A 15,727-nucleotide genomic window follows, 5' to 3' on the forward strand; every position below is an offset into this window, starting at 1 on the left:
CTGCCTGTTCAGGTCTCAGTATGGCCCTCTTTGCATTGCCCTATGGGAACCGGGGCTTGGAAGAACTGGTCCAAAAATGCTGACATTCTGGCTACTGCTCCTGATGTGAGTGATAAACTGTCCTTTATCTCTGACCCGGGCATCTCATATCTTCTAGCAGCAACCATGTGACTGCGTCAGCCCAACTTGTTCGCTTTGCAAGTTGGCTAATTATGCCAGACTCTATAGTTTTTAACAGCCATCTAAGCCCCATCTATCTTATAAAATACTATGCAGTCATTAGAGATTAAGGTACACCCTTAAATACCTCCATAATATATTGTTAAATTAAAAATCAAGTTCCTAAATATTTTAACAGGATTCCATTTCATTTTTTGAAAATCTTATACATAAATGTATATTGGTTGTTAACGTTGGTTATTTTGGGAGTGGGATGGGAGAATGAGAATAAGAAGACAGCTAATTTTTGCTTTACTCATTCTGTATTTTTTGAATTGTTACAGTGAATCTGTGTCACTTTTGTAATAATAGGGAACATTGCATTTGTTGCGTTTTTTTAGAACTGGTTGTTCTACTAAGGCCATTACCTCAACAATCTTCCTTTCCAGCCATCCCAGAATGTGCAGCCTTGCTCTGCCCAGAAAATTCCAGATGCTCACCTTCCAGCGAAGATGAAGCAAAACTAGCATGCAAATGCATACCCAGTTACCAAGGCGATGGCAAACACTGCGAGCGTGAGTAGAACTTCGATCCTGCTGGTTTATTCATTGAGATGGTTAGATTCCGCAACAGAAAACAACGTCACAACCTTCTTAATATTAACACAATGACCACTTCTATTTCTCTCTGTGTAGTTGAATGACATATATTAAAAATTCTAAGCAAAATGCTCATCATGTGGTAGCTCTTCAATACATGGCAAGTTCTCTTGTTATCAAAGCACATGTATAGATTTTTTACACTTTTTTAATTAATTTTTATTGGAGTATAATTGATTTACAACGTTGTGTTAGTTTCTGCTATACAGCAAAGTGAATCAGTTATACATATATCCACTCTTTCTTTTAGATTCTATTCCCCTATAGGTGATTACAGAGTATTGAATAGAATTCCCTGTGCTATACAGTAGGATCTTATTAGTTATCTCTTTTATATAGAGTAGTGTGTATGTGTCAGTCCCAGTCTCCCAATTTATCCCTTCCCCCTCCACTTTCCCGGTTAGTAACTGTAAGTTTTTCTTCTTCTATATCACCTAAATCAATGTTAAGATAGAATGTAGTTTGTTTCTTCCTTCCTTCTTCCTTCCTCCCTTCCTTTCTTTTTTTTTTTTTTTAAATAAATTTATTTTATTTATTTATTTTTGGCTGCATTGGGTCTTCGCTGCTGTGCGGGGGCTTTCTCTAGTTGCGGCGAGCGGGGGCTACTCTTCGTTGCGGTGTGCGGGCTTCTCACTGGAGTGGCTTCTCTTGTAGCGGAGCATGGGCTCTAGGCACGCAAGCTTCAGTAGTTGTGGCATGCGGGCTCAGTAGTTGTGGCTCGCGGGCTCTAGAGCGCAGGCTCAGTAGTTGTGGTGCACGGGCTTAGTTGCTCTGCGGCATGTGGGATCTTCCCGGATCAGGGATCGAACCCGTGTCCCCTGCCTTGGCAGGCGGATTCTTAACCACTGCGCCACCAGGGAAGTCCCCTTACTTCCTTTCATGCTCTTTCACTTCATGAGTGGTTGTGTGTTGGTTATGAACATGCTATTGGAGCCCGACTGCCTGGGTATAAACCCCAAGTCTGCCTGTTACTAACAATATGACCTTGGACAAATTCTTTAAACTACCTGTGCCTCCATTTTCCTATCTATGAAATGGGGATAATAATAGTAACTACGCTAGAGGGTTGTAAGGATTAACTGAGTTCACATATGGCAAATGCTTAGAAAAGGGCCCAGTACATATTATAAATTCTATTACTATCAGTGCTTTCTTTCATGTGATTTTATATTTAAATCCACACATAGCATGGCATAATAATACATCATCACAGTACTTGTAATTATAATTTCTAATGGCCATATATAAATCTTTTTGGTCAATGGGGGTGATCAGGAGGGTAAGATGAAATGTTTTTTACTCTCTCTTGAAACTGTTGAATTGCCTTTGCAGCTGGATAAGCTGTGATTTGCAATCCCTTCACAGTTCAGTTTTCCTTCTCCTTCCCTGAGTGTGGTAACCACCTTATTTTGTCATTGCTTCTCCAGCCATCAACCCATGTTCACAAAATATCTGCCACCCTCACGCTCGGTGCACCTACCTAGGACCAAATCAGCACAGTTGCACGTGCCAAGAAGGCTACCACGGGGACGGCCAGGTGTGCTTACCAGTGGACCCCTGCCAAGTTAACTTTGGAAACTGCCCTACAGAGTCCACGGTGTGCAGATATGATGGGCCTGGACAGGTGAGCTAATGACGTTGGAACTGATGAGAATAGAAGTAGGACCACCCGCTGAAGGTAAAACTGTGCCGTCTCAGTTCTCCCTTTCCATGTTCAGGTCGGGCTTCCTGTCCAGACAGACCTCCGTGTGCTTGGGGTCAACCTCAGGGAGCCGTGATCTACCCTCTGAACTCACCGTTTCCCAGCTCTCCAGTCAGAACTCCACTGTCTCCTCCATCCCAGTCCTGTTTGATGATTGACAACATATATACACATAGCTCTAATTCTATTGACAAATTAACTGTTAATGAAGTCTTGGGAAAATATGTAATTGACTTTCACCTGCATTCCTCCAGTCTCTCTAATGTCTTTTCAATGTGAGAGGGGACTCTTAGGACCAAAAAACTGTCCCAAAGGGATGAATGCCGATAAAATGTCAGGTAGCACAGACAGATTTGTAGGGAGCAATGAAGATACTCTGGAGTGAGACATATGTGATTCTCTAAATCACGACATGACCTTGACTGGTAAAATTCAGCCTAGTCAGGAGACCTTTGCTACAGAGTCCTGATCAAAGAGCCCTTTCCTCAATATCTCATTCACCCACCAAATATTTAGTGGGTGCCTACTGCAGCCACAACTGCATGCCAAGTGTCCAGTGGAGGAAACCCATCCATACAAGAGACTACTGCTGCCTGGGTGAAAGGAAAGCCTTCAGTGTCTGACCAAACCCAGTCATGGGTCCCCAGCAGTCTAATTCGCACCCCATGGGGATCCTCCTGGAGTCCCCTGCAGAGAATCCACCCGATCTCATGTCCAAGAAAAAGAATACATCACATGACATTTCTGCTATCAATTTCGAGGCTGGCTTGTAAGAAATTCAAAGGGCTAAATTCTCATCCTCTAAATGAGATCCCTTATGGGAAAAGTCATGTTACATCATGAAGCAAAGCCCCAGGACCTTGGGAGTGAGATTAAAACATATACTTTGTCACTTTAAAAATGGGTCCCAAGGCATATTTTCAAGTCTTAGAAACCCTCCGTCGTTCACACAGAAGCAGTGCATTCATTATTCCAGAACAGGGTTCCTCATCCTCGGCATGATTAGCATTTTGGACCTGAGAATTCTTTGTTGTAGGAAGTATCCTGTGCATTGTATGATGTTTAACAGCATCCCTGGCCTCTTGTGGCACTGTCCCCCCACCCTGTTGTCACAATCAAAAATGTCTACAAGCCCAATGTCCCTTGAGTTGAGACTCCTGGTTGAAAACCACTATTCTAGAGAAATAATACCTCCCATCTGAGCCTCAGTCTCTACTCACCTAAATCTAAAAGCGGGAAGTATGGTGCCAGGGAGGCCCAGGGTTAGCAAACCAAAGAACTGAAAGTGTGAACTACAAGCAAGGTGTATGAGTTTCCAGACAGATGAGATGTGAACGTGATTTCCAATTCTGGATCTGCTGGCAAATTTTAGTTTCAGCCCACACTTTAGACCTACCCCAAGTCAGCTTTTATGCCAGAATAAAGATAGGAATTTAAGAAGCGTGTCAGCCTAAGTGACTAACGAGAACCCTCTCTTCTCTTCCCATCGACTGAAGGCTCACTGCGAGTGTGCGGAACACTACCGCAACTTTGTCCCTGGAGTGGGGTGCAGCATGACCGACGTCTGTGAGTCTAAGAACCCCTGCCACAGAGATGCGAACTGCACCACCATCACGCCGGGTCACACCAAGTAAGTCTTTCCAGTTCCACCACCACCTTTCCAAGCAGTGAAGGTGGTGGCCAGTCAATGCGGAAACTTCTCGGGAGGACAGGAAATGTGTCTTATTCAGCCTTGCACCGCCCTCACGTAGCACAATGCAAGGAGCACAGTAGGGACTCGATACATCTTGGTATAATCAATGAATCATTCAGTAATGGTTTCCTTGATAATGACCGTGCCAGCACCCTGAAATATTGACCTGGCCTGAAAACATGGTATGAAGTGACCAGAGCCTGGGAGAACGAATCCACCGTCACTGGGAAAACAGATGTCTATTGTGATGACAGAGGTTTGACCTCTAATGTATAGGCCTGTTTCCGCAATCTATGAAATATTGCTTGTTAGTGGTGCAAAACAATGGGACAGTGAAAACTAGGGAAAGTGAATACACATGAGTGGTGTTTCCCAGACTCCAGGTTTCAAAAGAAGGGGTTTACTGTGAGTTAAAATATTTGTGTGAAAATTCCCGAGGCAGAGGCAGCTTGCCTGGTGGGAAGATGCTATTCAGAGTTTAAAGACCTGGGTTTGAGTCTCCACACTGGTATCTATCAGATTCATGACCTTGGGAATGTGACACGGTCTCTCTGGCCTCAGTTTCTCCATGTATAAAATGAGCAGTGACGTCTACTTCATACTGTTGTTGTGAAGATTCATGAGAGAATGTTCTGGAAACGCCTCTCCAGCTGTGTTATGTTTTTATCAGTGGGTGAACCAAGGCTGGAAGCCAAGCCTTTTGGCTCCCAGGCGGAGGCTTGCATCTTGGTGCCGCTTTCGGTTCTCACTGTCACCAGCATCAGCAAAGAACCTGTCCTGCTGTAGTGAGCACAAAGCCACAGTAGACATGGAACAGTTTCTGTGCTTCCAGAGCCCCCCTCTGTCATTCCTTTTATAGCTGGGTCTTGAATGTGTAGATTCGCCCAGATAGGTTTTATGATCACTCTGTTCTCTCTGGGCATATAAGTGTATCTGTATGCACTGTGGGTGGAGAGGAAAGAGCTTGAGTGTCAGAACCCCTGGATTCAAGCCCGAGCTCTGCTGCTTCCCTTACTCTGTGACTTCTGTTTTCTCTGTTGTAAAAGGGGGACAGTTGTGCCTCCAACCAGGGCTGTGATGAGGATTAAATAAGGTTACATTCATCAGTCTCTGAGTGGAACCTGGCACACAGAAATCACTCCATACACACCATGCACACGCAGACCCCTCCCAGACGTACGTACGGGCATGTACACACCTACACAGCTATTCATAGAGGCACGTCCTCTCCTGAAACCCAGGTTCTGACACTGACAACCGAACCAGCCAGCTTGCACACTTGGTACCATCCTCTGAGAAAGCTTGAGTAGAACACTTTAAACACTTTCTTTCTTTTGTGTTTGAGAAGAGAAAATAGAAAAATGAAACTGGAACATCAGAATAATAGAAGTTGCATTAAAACTTGTGCCTAGAATGTCAGTGGAACTAACCATCGATTTTAGGGGTCCGTGTGTCACTCACAAACCTCCTCGACACCCGCCCCCCCAAAAACCTGATTGTCTTCAGCTGGGAATGTTAAAGGCTGGCTGAGTGACATTGGTAAAACATGGGGCTGTCAATAATTTAGTTCACCCAGGAGAGGGATTTATTTTGTTTATGCCTCCTCAATGTGGCAATCAGTCTATGCAGAATATTCAAAATCATGCTGCATCAGTCAGAGAAGACCACCCAGTAAAGAAGAATGGGTTCCATTGTGGTCTCCCCCACTCACAACTGGGGTGATCTTGGACAAGTCACGTAACTTTCTGGAACCACAGTTCCCTCCCCTGACAGGTGGAGCTATTTCCCTGGGCAGAGCTGACAAGTTAATGTACATAAGCCTGCTTTAAACTCTACACTCCACTTTCACTATTACTAGGAAGAACCAGTAGCCTCCTGTCAGTTAAAATAGTGCCTTTCTATTTTTACGTAGCAGAGGTGGGAATTAAGGCATGACAGAAGAGAAAGGCATTCCTCTCTTATTTGAGTCAATTCAGCTGAAAAGCCTGGACGTGACAGAGAAGGCATACTGGAAAATGTGGTTTCCATTCCAACCGTACAAATGTACAGGAAACAGCACTGAAATCTGGAGACTCTGGGAACATTAGTGACACTAATGACAGTGTTTATATGCGACGTGTGCAGGTTAGGATTCCTTGATGTGAACCATCTTCCCAAGAGCCCTGTCCAAAGCAATACGGTGCCTCGGCACCGTGCGGCAAGATCATGGGCTTCCCCAGACAGACCCAGCTTCAAACCCCAGCTCAGCCGCTTCCAGATGTGTTCCCAGCAGTGTGACCCTCAGACCTGGGCACTGCATTTTAGAGGACCCCATTCTGGCCCTCCATTGACTACACCAGGGCAAGGAGTCTGAAGGACGAAGGGGCCGTGATCTCCCAGAGCCAGAAGGCACGTCAGAGACCCCACTCAAGTACCCAGGACCTCATTCTCTGCTCAGAGGGCTCCAAACCAGCCTCCGGAACCTGCAGGGCTCTTCCCGGTACCACTCCCCCCAGGGGATGGCCGAAGATGGCTGTTTGCAGAGGGTGTGCACGGGCCAGCTTTACCTCCACCACTGCCATCAACGCACCCTTGGCTCTAGTGCTATTGAGCTATTTATTGTTCTTCAAACATACCCTGGTATTCCCCCAGCTTAGACCGTCCTTCCCTCCCCACCTCCTCTGAGTCAGACTAACACGCTGATCCTGCAGTGTCCACTTGAGTATCTTCACCCCTCTGATGCCTCCCCTGTCTTCCTGGTCCACTCAGGTGCCCCTCCCTCTGGGCTCCCAGACAGCCCTGGAATGCTTCTGTTATAATATTTATCACCCTGAACTTTGGGGGCACCTTATAATTTAACTAAATTTTATCCAACATTGAATATAAATAATTCCATCTCATAACATAAAATGCAGGTGGCTTGTGGGTGTTTTAAAAGCCTTGGGACAGCAGGTAAGAACTTTACACCTAGTAAAGAACCAATTTATAAAAGAGGTGATGCTATGAATGGGCCGTAGCCCAGCTGAGTCAGAAAATGGCCTCACAGAGTGGAACTTATAACGTACAGCAGGATTGGTTTTCAGTAGTGACTACTGTATCACTTCCAGGAGTTACCAGTCTCCCTCTTTGCCTCCTTACATTCACCATCCTGAAGCTCAGTACTTACAGAGAAGGTTGACGTTTAAGTAGGAAACTGTCATTTGATTGTATTAAGTAAGCTATTGTTTCATGGTTATATCTACCTTAGTGATTCTTCATAACAAGTTTTCGCAACCTCAGCACTATTGACCTTAGGGGCCGGATAACTCTTTGTTGTAGGTACTGTCCTGTGCATTGTAGCATGTAGAGCAGCGTCCCTCACCTCTATCCACTAGATGCCAGTAGCACCTTCACCCCCGTTGTGAGGACCAAAAATGTCTCCAGACACTGCCAAATGGCCCCGGGGTGGCGGGGGGCGGGGGGGACAAAATTGTCCCTGGTTAGAGCAACTGCTCTATAAAAGCCCCTAAGGCTCAATCAGTAAATGATCTCCCAGTCATTTGTCTGGCTGGGAATCACATATGCATCCTTTTAGAATTAGCTTAAATATCACTTCTTCCTAGAACCTGTTCCATATTTCTTCAGGCAGAATTAGTCACTTCCTCCTCCATGCCCCACCGCATCCTATTCAGTCTATCACAGCGCTTCCTATGGAACTCGAGTCATGTGTTTATGGACTTGTCCTGCTGCATCCCAGCCTCTCCTCGTCATTGTCATTATCACCACCGTCTCCATCACTATCATCATCTGCCAAGTACTGAGCTTTTTCCATGTGTCCATCACTGTGCCAGCTGCTTTTCATGCATTGTCTCTTCTGTCAACAACCCTAAAGGTGTTAGTAAACCCATTTCATAGATGAGGAAACTGGGACTCGAAGATGTTAAGTAACCTCATCATGTTGCCATAAGTGATTTGTTTTCAGGTTCATCTCCAGCATGTGAGATGCTAGAAGAGCAAGGTATCTGCTGCTATCATCTTTATAGCTCTCTTGCCTAGCTCAGTCTCTAGAATTAAGTAGGTACTTAGAAAATAATCAGTTCGGGCTTCCCTGGTGGCGCAGTGGTTAAGAATCCTCCTGCCAATGCAGGAGACACGGGTTCGAGCCCTGGTCCGGGAAGAACTCTCATGCCATGGAGCAACTAAGCCCGTGAGCCACAACTACTGAAGCCCGTGTGACTAGAGCCCATGCTCTGCAACGAGAAGCCACTGCAATGAGAAGCCTGCGCAGCACAAAAAAGAGAGTAGCCCCCGTTCACCGCAACTAGAGAGAAAGCCTGCGTGCAGCAGCAAAGACCCAACGCAGCCATAGATAGATAGATAGATAGATAGATGATAGATAGATAGATAGATAGATAGATAGATAGATAGATAGATAGATAGAAAATCAGTTCAACAATGAGGCACTGTCCCGGGTGCTGGAATACAAGGGAGAGAAATAAGGTGGGCTCCAGGTTCTAGGAGAGCGTCCCAGCTGGCAGAGGGGAGATCCCCTGAAGAGGTCATTTTGGTAGGATGGGTTGTGGTGGGGGAGTGAGTCGGGAGGCCGGGTTGGGCTGCCTAGGTCACACCTGAGCTATGAGGAGGGAGTGAGAGCACTCCCGGCAGGACACACAGCCTGAGAAGGGTATAACAGTCTAGAAAAAAAAGCGATTTGGTGTTGCTGGGATTTGCGTGAAGGCAGGAAGGACACATAAGCAAGATCCCCCCCACCCCACCCTTTGAAGCCTTGCATGCTAAGCGTTTACACTGTATCCTGTAGACAAAAGGAGTCCCGGAGAGTGTTAAGCACACAGATGCCAGATTTCCCTTTGGGGCAGACCCCTCAGGGCTTGTGTGAAAGACTGACTTGACGAGAGGAAAACTAAGGGCAGAAAGACCAGTTAGGGAGTCATTGCAGCAATCCAAGCAAGGGGTGATAAGACTCAGAAATGTTTGTTCAGCAAACGTGTTGGAAATTTATCTGTGTGCCATGGGACCACTTTAGAAACACAAATGGTTTAGCGAGTGTATAATTGTTCTGTGGAATCCTCTCCTAAACATGAGTCACATCTGTGGTATGCATGCCCACAGCACCCCTGCCTCTCTCCTCTCTGAAATGTTCTTCCCCTGTCTCCTGTTTGGTTCCTCACTTATCTCCAAGATTTTGGTGAATGTCACCTTCCTAAGCACCTTGCCAATTTCAGCCAGCTGTCAACCAGTCTTTGCCAGGTAGCAGTGGTTTGCTAGAGCCAGGGCTTACCGAGTCAAGAGCCAATGATTAAATTTTCAGGGATGTGCCGGCTGGTTAGTGGTGTCACAGTAGTTTGAGATTGGCCAAGGTGGGAGTATGAACCATGGGAAATGGGCAAATGCTGCAAATCAGGACTATTTTTTTCCCCTGGAGAGCTGGATGTCTAACATCTACCAGCACACCACTGCTAGTGCCTTTTTAACTGCATCTTTAACTCCATTTCTCTTTTGTGAACCTAAACTATCATATAAGATTCTGTGACTTTCATTGTTTACATATTTCTTTTAATTCAATTACTACTTATTTTACAACTATTAATTAAATACCTACTATGGACCAAGCCCTGTACTAGATCTTGGGGTTACGAGAGTGAATAATTACACACATAGCCCTTGTCCTTACTCTTCTCTCGAATTAGATGTGGAAGCAGATCTTAATCAAAAAACCACACAGGTTAGGATAAAATTACAACTGGGACTGGTGCTGCAGAAAAGAGCTACATGGCACACTAAGGGGGACACAATCTACAGAGGGATGGGGAAGGGGATGGAAAATCAAGGAAGGTTTCCCTAGGAAGGGACAGTTGAGCAAGACCTCGGGAAGGAAAGGGAGGAGGAAAGTCTTCCAAGCAGATCCACAGCTCTGACTCTTTACTTGAGGCTGGCTTCAGCAGCTTATTCTGATTTCGTGGTTCTGCAGTGGGGACCTAGACTCTACATTTATAGTAAGTACCCTAGTGCTTCTGATGTACATGGGCTCTTGCTTATACTTTGAAAAAATACTGAGACAAAGAATATACAGAGTTATCTAGTGTTTACATATACACACATAGTGTATTAAATATCCATTTCTTGTGGGGCTGCTCTGTGTCAGCCAGTACACTAGGAATGCTCACTTGTATTTGTCCCACTCTTCTGGCCTTGTCTCTGTCCCGCTCTGAGCAACCAGTCTGACTGTCTCAGTCTCCCCCATCTGCACAGTGAGGGGTTTGGACTGTATGACCTCAACATCCAGTGGCTTTGAGACCCTGAAAGTGTGTTTTCCCCCTCTCTGTAGATGCACTTGCCGCAAAGGCTACGTTGGCGATGGCTCGACGTGTTACGGAAACATCATGGAGCGACTCAGAGAATTAAACACTGAACCCAGAGGAAAATGGCAAGGAAGGCTGACCTCTTTCATCTCACTCCTGGGTACACAGCCATGGGTGCACATTTCCACAGAAAGAGCAGTCCTCTGATGGGCAAGGACATCTGCCAGACACACAATCACTCAGAAAGGGGTGTGCCGGATAGGCAAGTCTTGTCTATTGGGATCAGCCCTTTCTAGGAAGGGCAAGTGGGAGGAAAAGGACAAGCAGCTGTTCCAAGGAGATGAGAGTTAGTGCCAAGAGATCCAGCAATGCAGCAGCTAAGGACAAGGTCCTGGGGTCACCGTCGATTAACAGGTCTGCAGCAACAGTGAGATAGGCAGCTACCGATGTGAGGATGGAAACCATCCTCTTTCCCTCGACCTTGTGGGTCCTCCAGATGGGAAACAATGTTGGCAGGTAGTACGGGGAGGCACTATCCATGCTCCTCAGTGAAGGTGCCGTTTGAATGTGGGGCAGAGTCTTGATGGTGTGCGACCGACCATCTCACATATCGCTGGGTGTTTAGCATCCTTGGTGCCCCAACCACTAACAGTCTATAGTGACACATTCTCTGCCAGCCCCCAGGCAGGGTACCAGCCTAAAACACCCTCCTGCCTTTCCGAACACCCTCTAGAGGTCATGACCTCACACTCCCATAAGAATGAAATATAGCTGATCACAGCGTTAGACAAGATTTCCAATAAGACACAAATTTTGCCAGTCGGTAGGAAATAAAACACAGGCTTGAGCAATCAACAGAATCCTTAAAATATCAGCATCTAGAACTGACCAGTCACCAAGCATGATTTCCCAGAAAGAGCACAGGCGGAGAAGGAAGTGTTCTGCACTGGTCAGTGCTGTGTTCTCTGTGCAAATAATGTGCCTCCTACACAAATGACCCGCTCTTTGCAAGACACCCCCCAGGAAGTCAGGCATTACTGGCAGACCTCAGGGCTCTCCCGCCTTCCTCTACACACTCTTAGAATATCAGTGAGAACAGACAAGGGGGACAGTGTCCTTTAGACATTTCCCTGGACAAAGTCCAGTCACCTGCCCGGTTTATGAGGTGTGGGGCACGCTGCCTCCTGTGTGAGAGCACAGAGCCCATCCTGCTGTCCCCGCCTCCCCAGGGGCATGGAACAGGACCAGCTATAAAATTTCTAGAGCCCAGTACAAAATGAAAAGACAGGGGTTCTTTGTTCAAAAAGCATTGAGCATTTCACAATGGCAACAACAAAGCATTAAACCAAGAATGAGGCGCTTTTTTTTTTTTTTTTTAATGTGTGGCTGCGTTGGGTCTTCGTTTTTTTAATTTATTTATTTTGATTAATTAATTAATTTATTTATGTTTGGCTGCGTTGGGTCTTCGTTGCTGCGCACGGGCTTTCTCTAGGTGCGGCGAGCGGGGGCTACTCTTCGTTGTGGTGCGCGGGCTTCTCACTGAGGTGGCTTCTGTTGTTGCGGAGCGCGAGCTCTAGGCGCACAGGCTTCAGTAGTTGTGGCACGTGGGCTCAGTAGTTGTGGCACACAGGGTTAGTTGCTCCAAGGCATGTAGGATCCTCCCGGACCAGGACTCGAACCCGTGTCCCCTGCATTGGCAGGCGGATTCTTAACCACTGAGCCACCAGGGAAGTCCCAAGAATGAGGCTCTTCTGAGCTGGCCCTGGTGGAGCAAGGGCTGCATCTTTACTCACTGAGATGGCAACAGGTCAGAAAGTCGGGCACAGGGGCAGGGGTTGTCCAAGGACTTTGTCACATGACCCTCATGGAACCTCTCATCCCAGGGTATCTTTGAGTCAAGACTGTGGCTACAGGAAGAATCACACAGTTGTGAGGAACACTTGGGGGCCTCACGTTCTTAGCTTCCCAGGTCACCTAGGGCCTGCGTGATCCCAATTAGAACAGAGAAGCTCAGGAGTCAGAGGGTCTAAGTGGACCACAAGGGGCATTGCCTGATTTTACTCCTCATGTGCTACTGACCCATTTGGTGTTTTCTTTCTTTGTGTATTTCAACTCCTAAGACAAAGTCTATGCTTGGCCACTGAGTAACCTGGGACCATTTACCGTGCTGTTGCCGACAGACAAGGGATTAAAAGGATTCAATGTAAGTATTTTAAATAACCTTGTTTTATAAATAAGGACTAATGTAAAAAAAAAAAAAACCTTAGTAGATAGTACCCTCTTTATTTAAAGTGGGAAACCCCATTAAAATTAAACCTACTGATGATGAGATGGCAATTTTTGTGTAAAATTCTTTGAGCAAAATAAAACGTCCTTACAGATAGTATACAAACAGTAAGTGCACAACTCAATGAACTGTCACAAAGTGCGTGTCGATGTATCTAGCGAGACCATTTCCAGCTCCCTACAAGCCTCCCCCAGTGCCCCCTTCCAGTCATTACCCATCAAGGGTAATCACTAAGGGTCCTCAACTGTAGTCACGTGATAAATAAGATTTGCATAATGCAAAACTGCTCACTTCCCACAGAAAGAATTAAATCAACATGCCAGCTAAGTATTTGTTTCTTTAAAATCATCATAAATGGTAACAGCGGTAGTGGAAACTAGAAGAGAACTGTAGTCTTCAATGTGAGCGGCTGCTGTCTCAAATGATGTCAACCAGTGGGAATGAAACCCATAGTGCCCAGTGGAGGTTTCCCATGGTATCGGTGCAATACTTAGATTTGGTTTAACGTAGGTAATGAACACACTGATTTGTGTGAAATTGGTTTGTTTCGGTTTATACACGATCACAAAAATATCCAAGATATTTTGTGATCATAATTTGTGCTGCATTCAATTAACACCCAGCGAGTTTCAGACTCTCTCCTCCTAATATGCCACCACCATTCATCCGACCAAGACGAATCTGTCATTAATCTTCAGAGATGTACTCACATGTCTCCTGTGGGGAAGGAGAACCGGTGAATATTGAAGGCATCTGGGCTAGACACTTTGCATGTGGTCTCTTGTTTAATGTACAGATTGAATTTGCACAGAGTTGAGAAAAGGTCTCTGAGTGATTGTTGACAATATAATATTGACAAAATGTCAATTTGATCCAAAGGATTTCGAAAATCTAAATTTTGCTTTTCAAAAGCTCCATCGGTCCACTCTACTGGGTCTTTTCCCACAATTTCATATTTCATTCCCAGCTGCTTCCTGGGCTCAAGACGACTGACCCCTCAGCACCGGCCAACCACGTTGGTCCTCCTGGCCCCAGCGCTGTGCTCTCCCCCACGATGTCCGGTTCCCTCCCAGAGCACCCCCCATGGTTTAAGAGCATACCGCGCCTCACCTCCAGATTTCTGCTCCCTTTGAGCCCTGGCTTAGGGCAGCTTATCTCTGGGAAAGTCGTCTGTATCTGAAAGAGCCCAAACTCAAGTCAGGGTGAACTAACTTTGATGTTTTTGATGCTAAACAAGTCATAACCTGAATCACAGACCTCATTTTCCCCTTCAAACCACAGTAGAGACTGAAGGAATCGGCTTTCTTTTCTCAGGTAAAAGAGCTTTTGCTGAATAACGAAGCTGCTCAGTACTTTGTGAAACTCCACATGATTGCTGGGCAGATGAGCACCGAGCGAATGAATAACACAGACACATTCTATACTTTGACCGGAAAGTCAGGGGAAATCTTCAGTGGTGATAAGGTGAGGGTCTCTCTGATTTTCACTCCCAGAATGAAGCTGCTCACTGAGTCGATGGCCATAGCCAGCTCTCTCTTGGTGTCCGGGGGTCATGAAAGGTTCCAAAGAACTCCCTTCCTTGTTCCTTACTTGTCAGAGCACTTCCCTACACAGGAAAAAAATGGAGAGCAACACAGGAAAGGGTCAAGTAGGAGAGGGGTGGACTGTTACAGAAAGGGAATTGTAAAGTGATTTCACTCTGGTCTGAATTAGTTTTCAAGACAACCATCATTCAACTGCCAGCAGGAAGGAGAAATTTACAGTAAACCTTTTTCCTGGAAGCATCAGCAGAAAGCCAGATCAGCACTCATCTTACGAAGGAAATGGATTGTTTGTTTTAGATTGCTGGGGTTTATCCATCCTCTCCAACTCAACATTGCATCTCTCCCAATACCATTAATTCTGTTTTGTTTTTAAAATATCTTCCTCCTCTTTCACGAATAACTCTTTTTGTGATTTTACTGAGCTGAAGGGCACATGGTCAGTCAACAGAGAGAGTGTGTGTGTGGGGAGGGGTTATGACCTATCCTGTTGCATTTCACCAAATATCAATAGTTGATAGATTAATGAGCACTTACTACATGCAAGGTACTGGGGTAAATCTGGATTTGTGTTACATAAGGCTCACAACAGCCCTATGAAGTCTCTTCCAATGGGAAAACTGAGAGGTCGCACAGTAAGGGCCAGAGCCACGATTCAAAGGCAGGTCTGCCTGACCCCAAAGCCTGAATCCTTCACCAGTGGGTTGTACTGTGTGTGTGTGAGGGTGGATGGATGGATGGATGGATGGACGGACAGACAGACAGAGGAAGATGTGGTTTCCTTTCTCACAAGGACATGCATTCATTCCTTTATTCATTCAACAAATATGTTTTATTGTGTGCCTCTTCTGTCCAAAACACTGAAGTAGGTAATGAATTTACGATAAATTGAATAGTTTGGGGCCTTTTTGTAGCTTGCCATCTGTGGCGGGGAGACTATAATGCCTTATTCTCATTTAGCAATCACTGGTAGTCAAAAGTGATTTCATATGTTATCTCATTTGATCTTAATGAAAGACCTGTGAACTCAGTTGAGCAGAAACCATCATTCCCATTTTGGGGATAAGGAACTCATCCAAGATCACACAGCCAATAAATGGCAGAACCCAAGGATTTAAGACTTCTTCTTATCCAGTGCTCGATTTTTCAAGGGCACACATTAATTTTTATTTTTCCTTGGTGTTTTAGGACAGTCACCTGAAGCTTAAACTCTATGGAGGCAAAAAGAAGGTAAAAATTATAGAAGGGAACATAATTGCTTCCAACGGGCTCCTGCACATCCTCGACAGAGCCATGGACAAGGTGACGCCCACGTTTGAGAGCAATACTGAGGTGAGATATTTCAGGTAAAAGTGACGTCACCTCAAATCCATCTCCCTTTGCTCCCTGGAGAGTCACTCCCAAGAAG

The 15,727-nt window shown here is 45.6% G+C and overlaps 1 protein-coding gene across 1 annotated transcript in view; it reads left to right on the plus strand.

The window, feature by feature from the left end:
- Window positions 1–15,727, plus strand: part of STAB2 (stabilin 2) — a 151,279-nt gene that overhangs the window by 34,523 nt on the left and 101,029 nt on the right. The window contains exons 7-13 of the mRNA XM_068559982.1: window positions 609–734; window positions 2,246–2,442; window positions 4,017–4,150; window positions 10,518–10,651; window positions 12,612–12,694; window positions 14,093–14,242; window positions 15,508–15,651. Of these exons, the coding sequence (XP_068416083.1) occupies window positions 609–734; window positions 2,246–2,442; window positions 4,017–4,150; window positions 10,518–10,651; window positions 12,612–12,694; window positions 14,093–14,242; window positions 15,508–15,651 (968 nt within the window). The remainder of the gene's footprint in view (window positions 1–608; window positions 735–2,245; window positions 2,443–4,016; window positions 4,151–10,517; window positions 10,652–12,611; window positions 12,695–14,092; window positions 14,243–15,507; window positions 15,652–15,727) is intronic.

The sequence above is a fragment of the Eschrichtius robustus genome, chromosome 13 (genome assembly GCF_028021215.1).
Source record: "Eschrichtius robustus isolate mEscRob2 chromosome 13, mEscRob2.pri, whole genome shotgun sequence".
NCBI lineage: Eukaryota > Metazoa > Chordata > Mammalia > Artiodactyla > Eschrichtiidae > Eschrichtius > Eschrichtius robustus.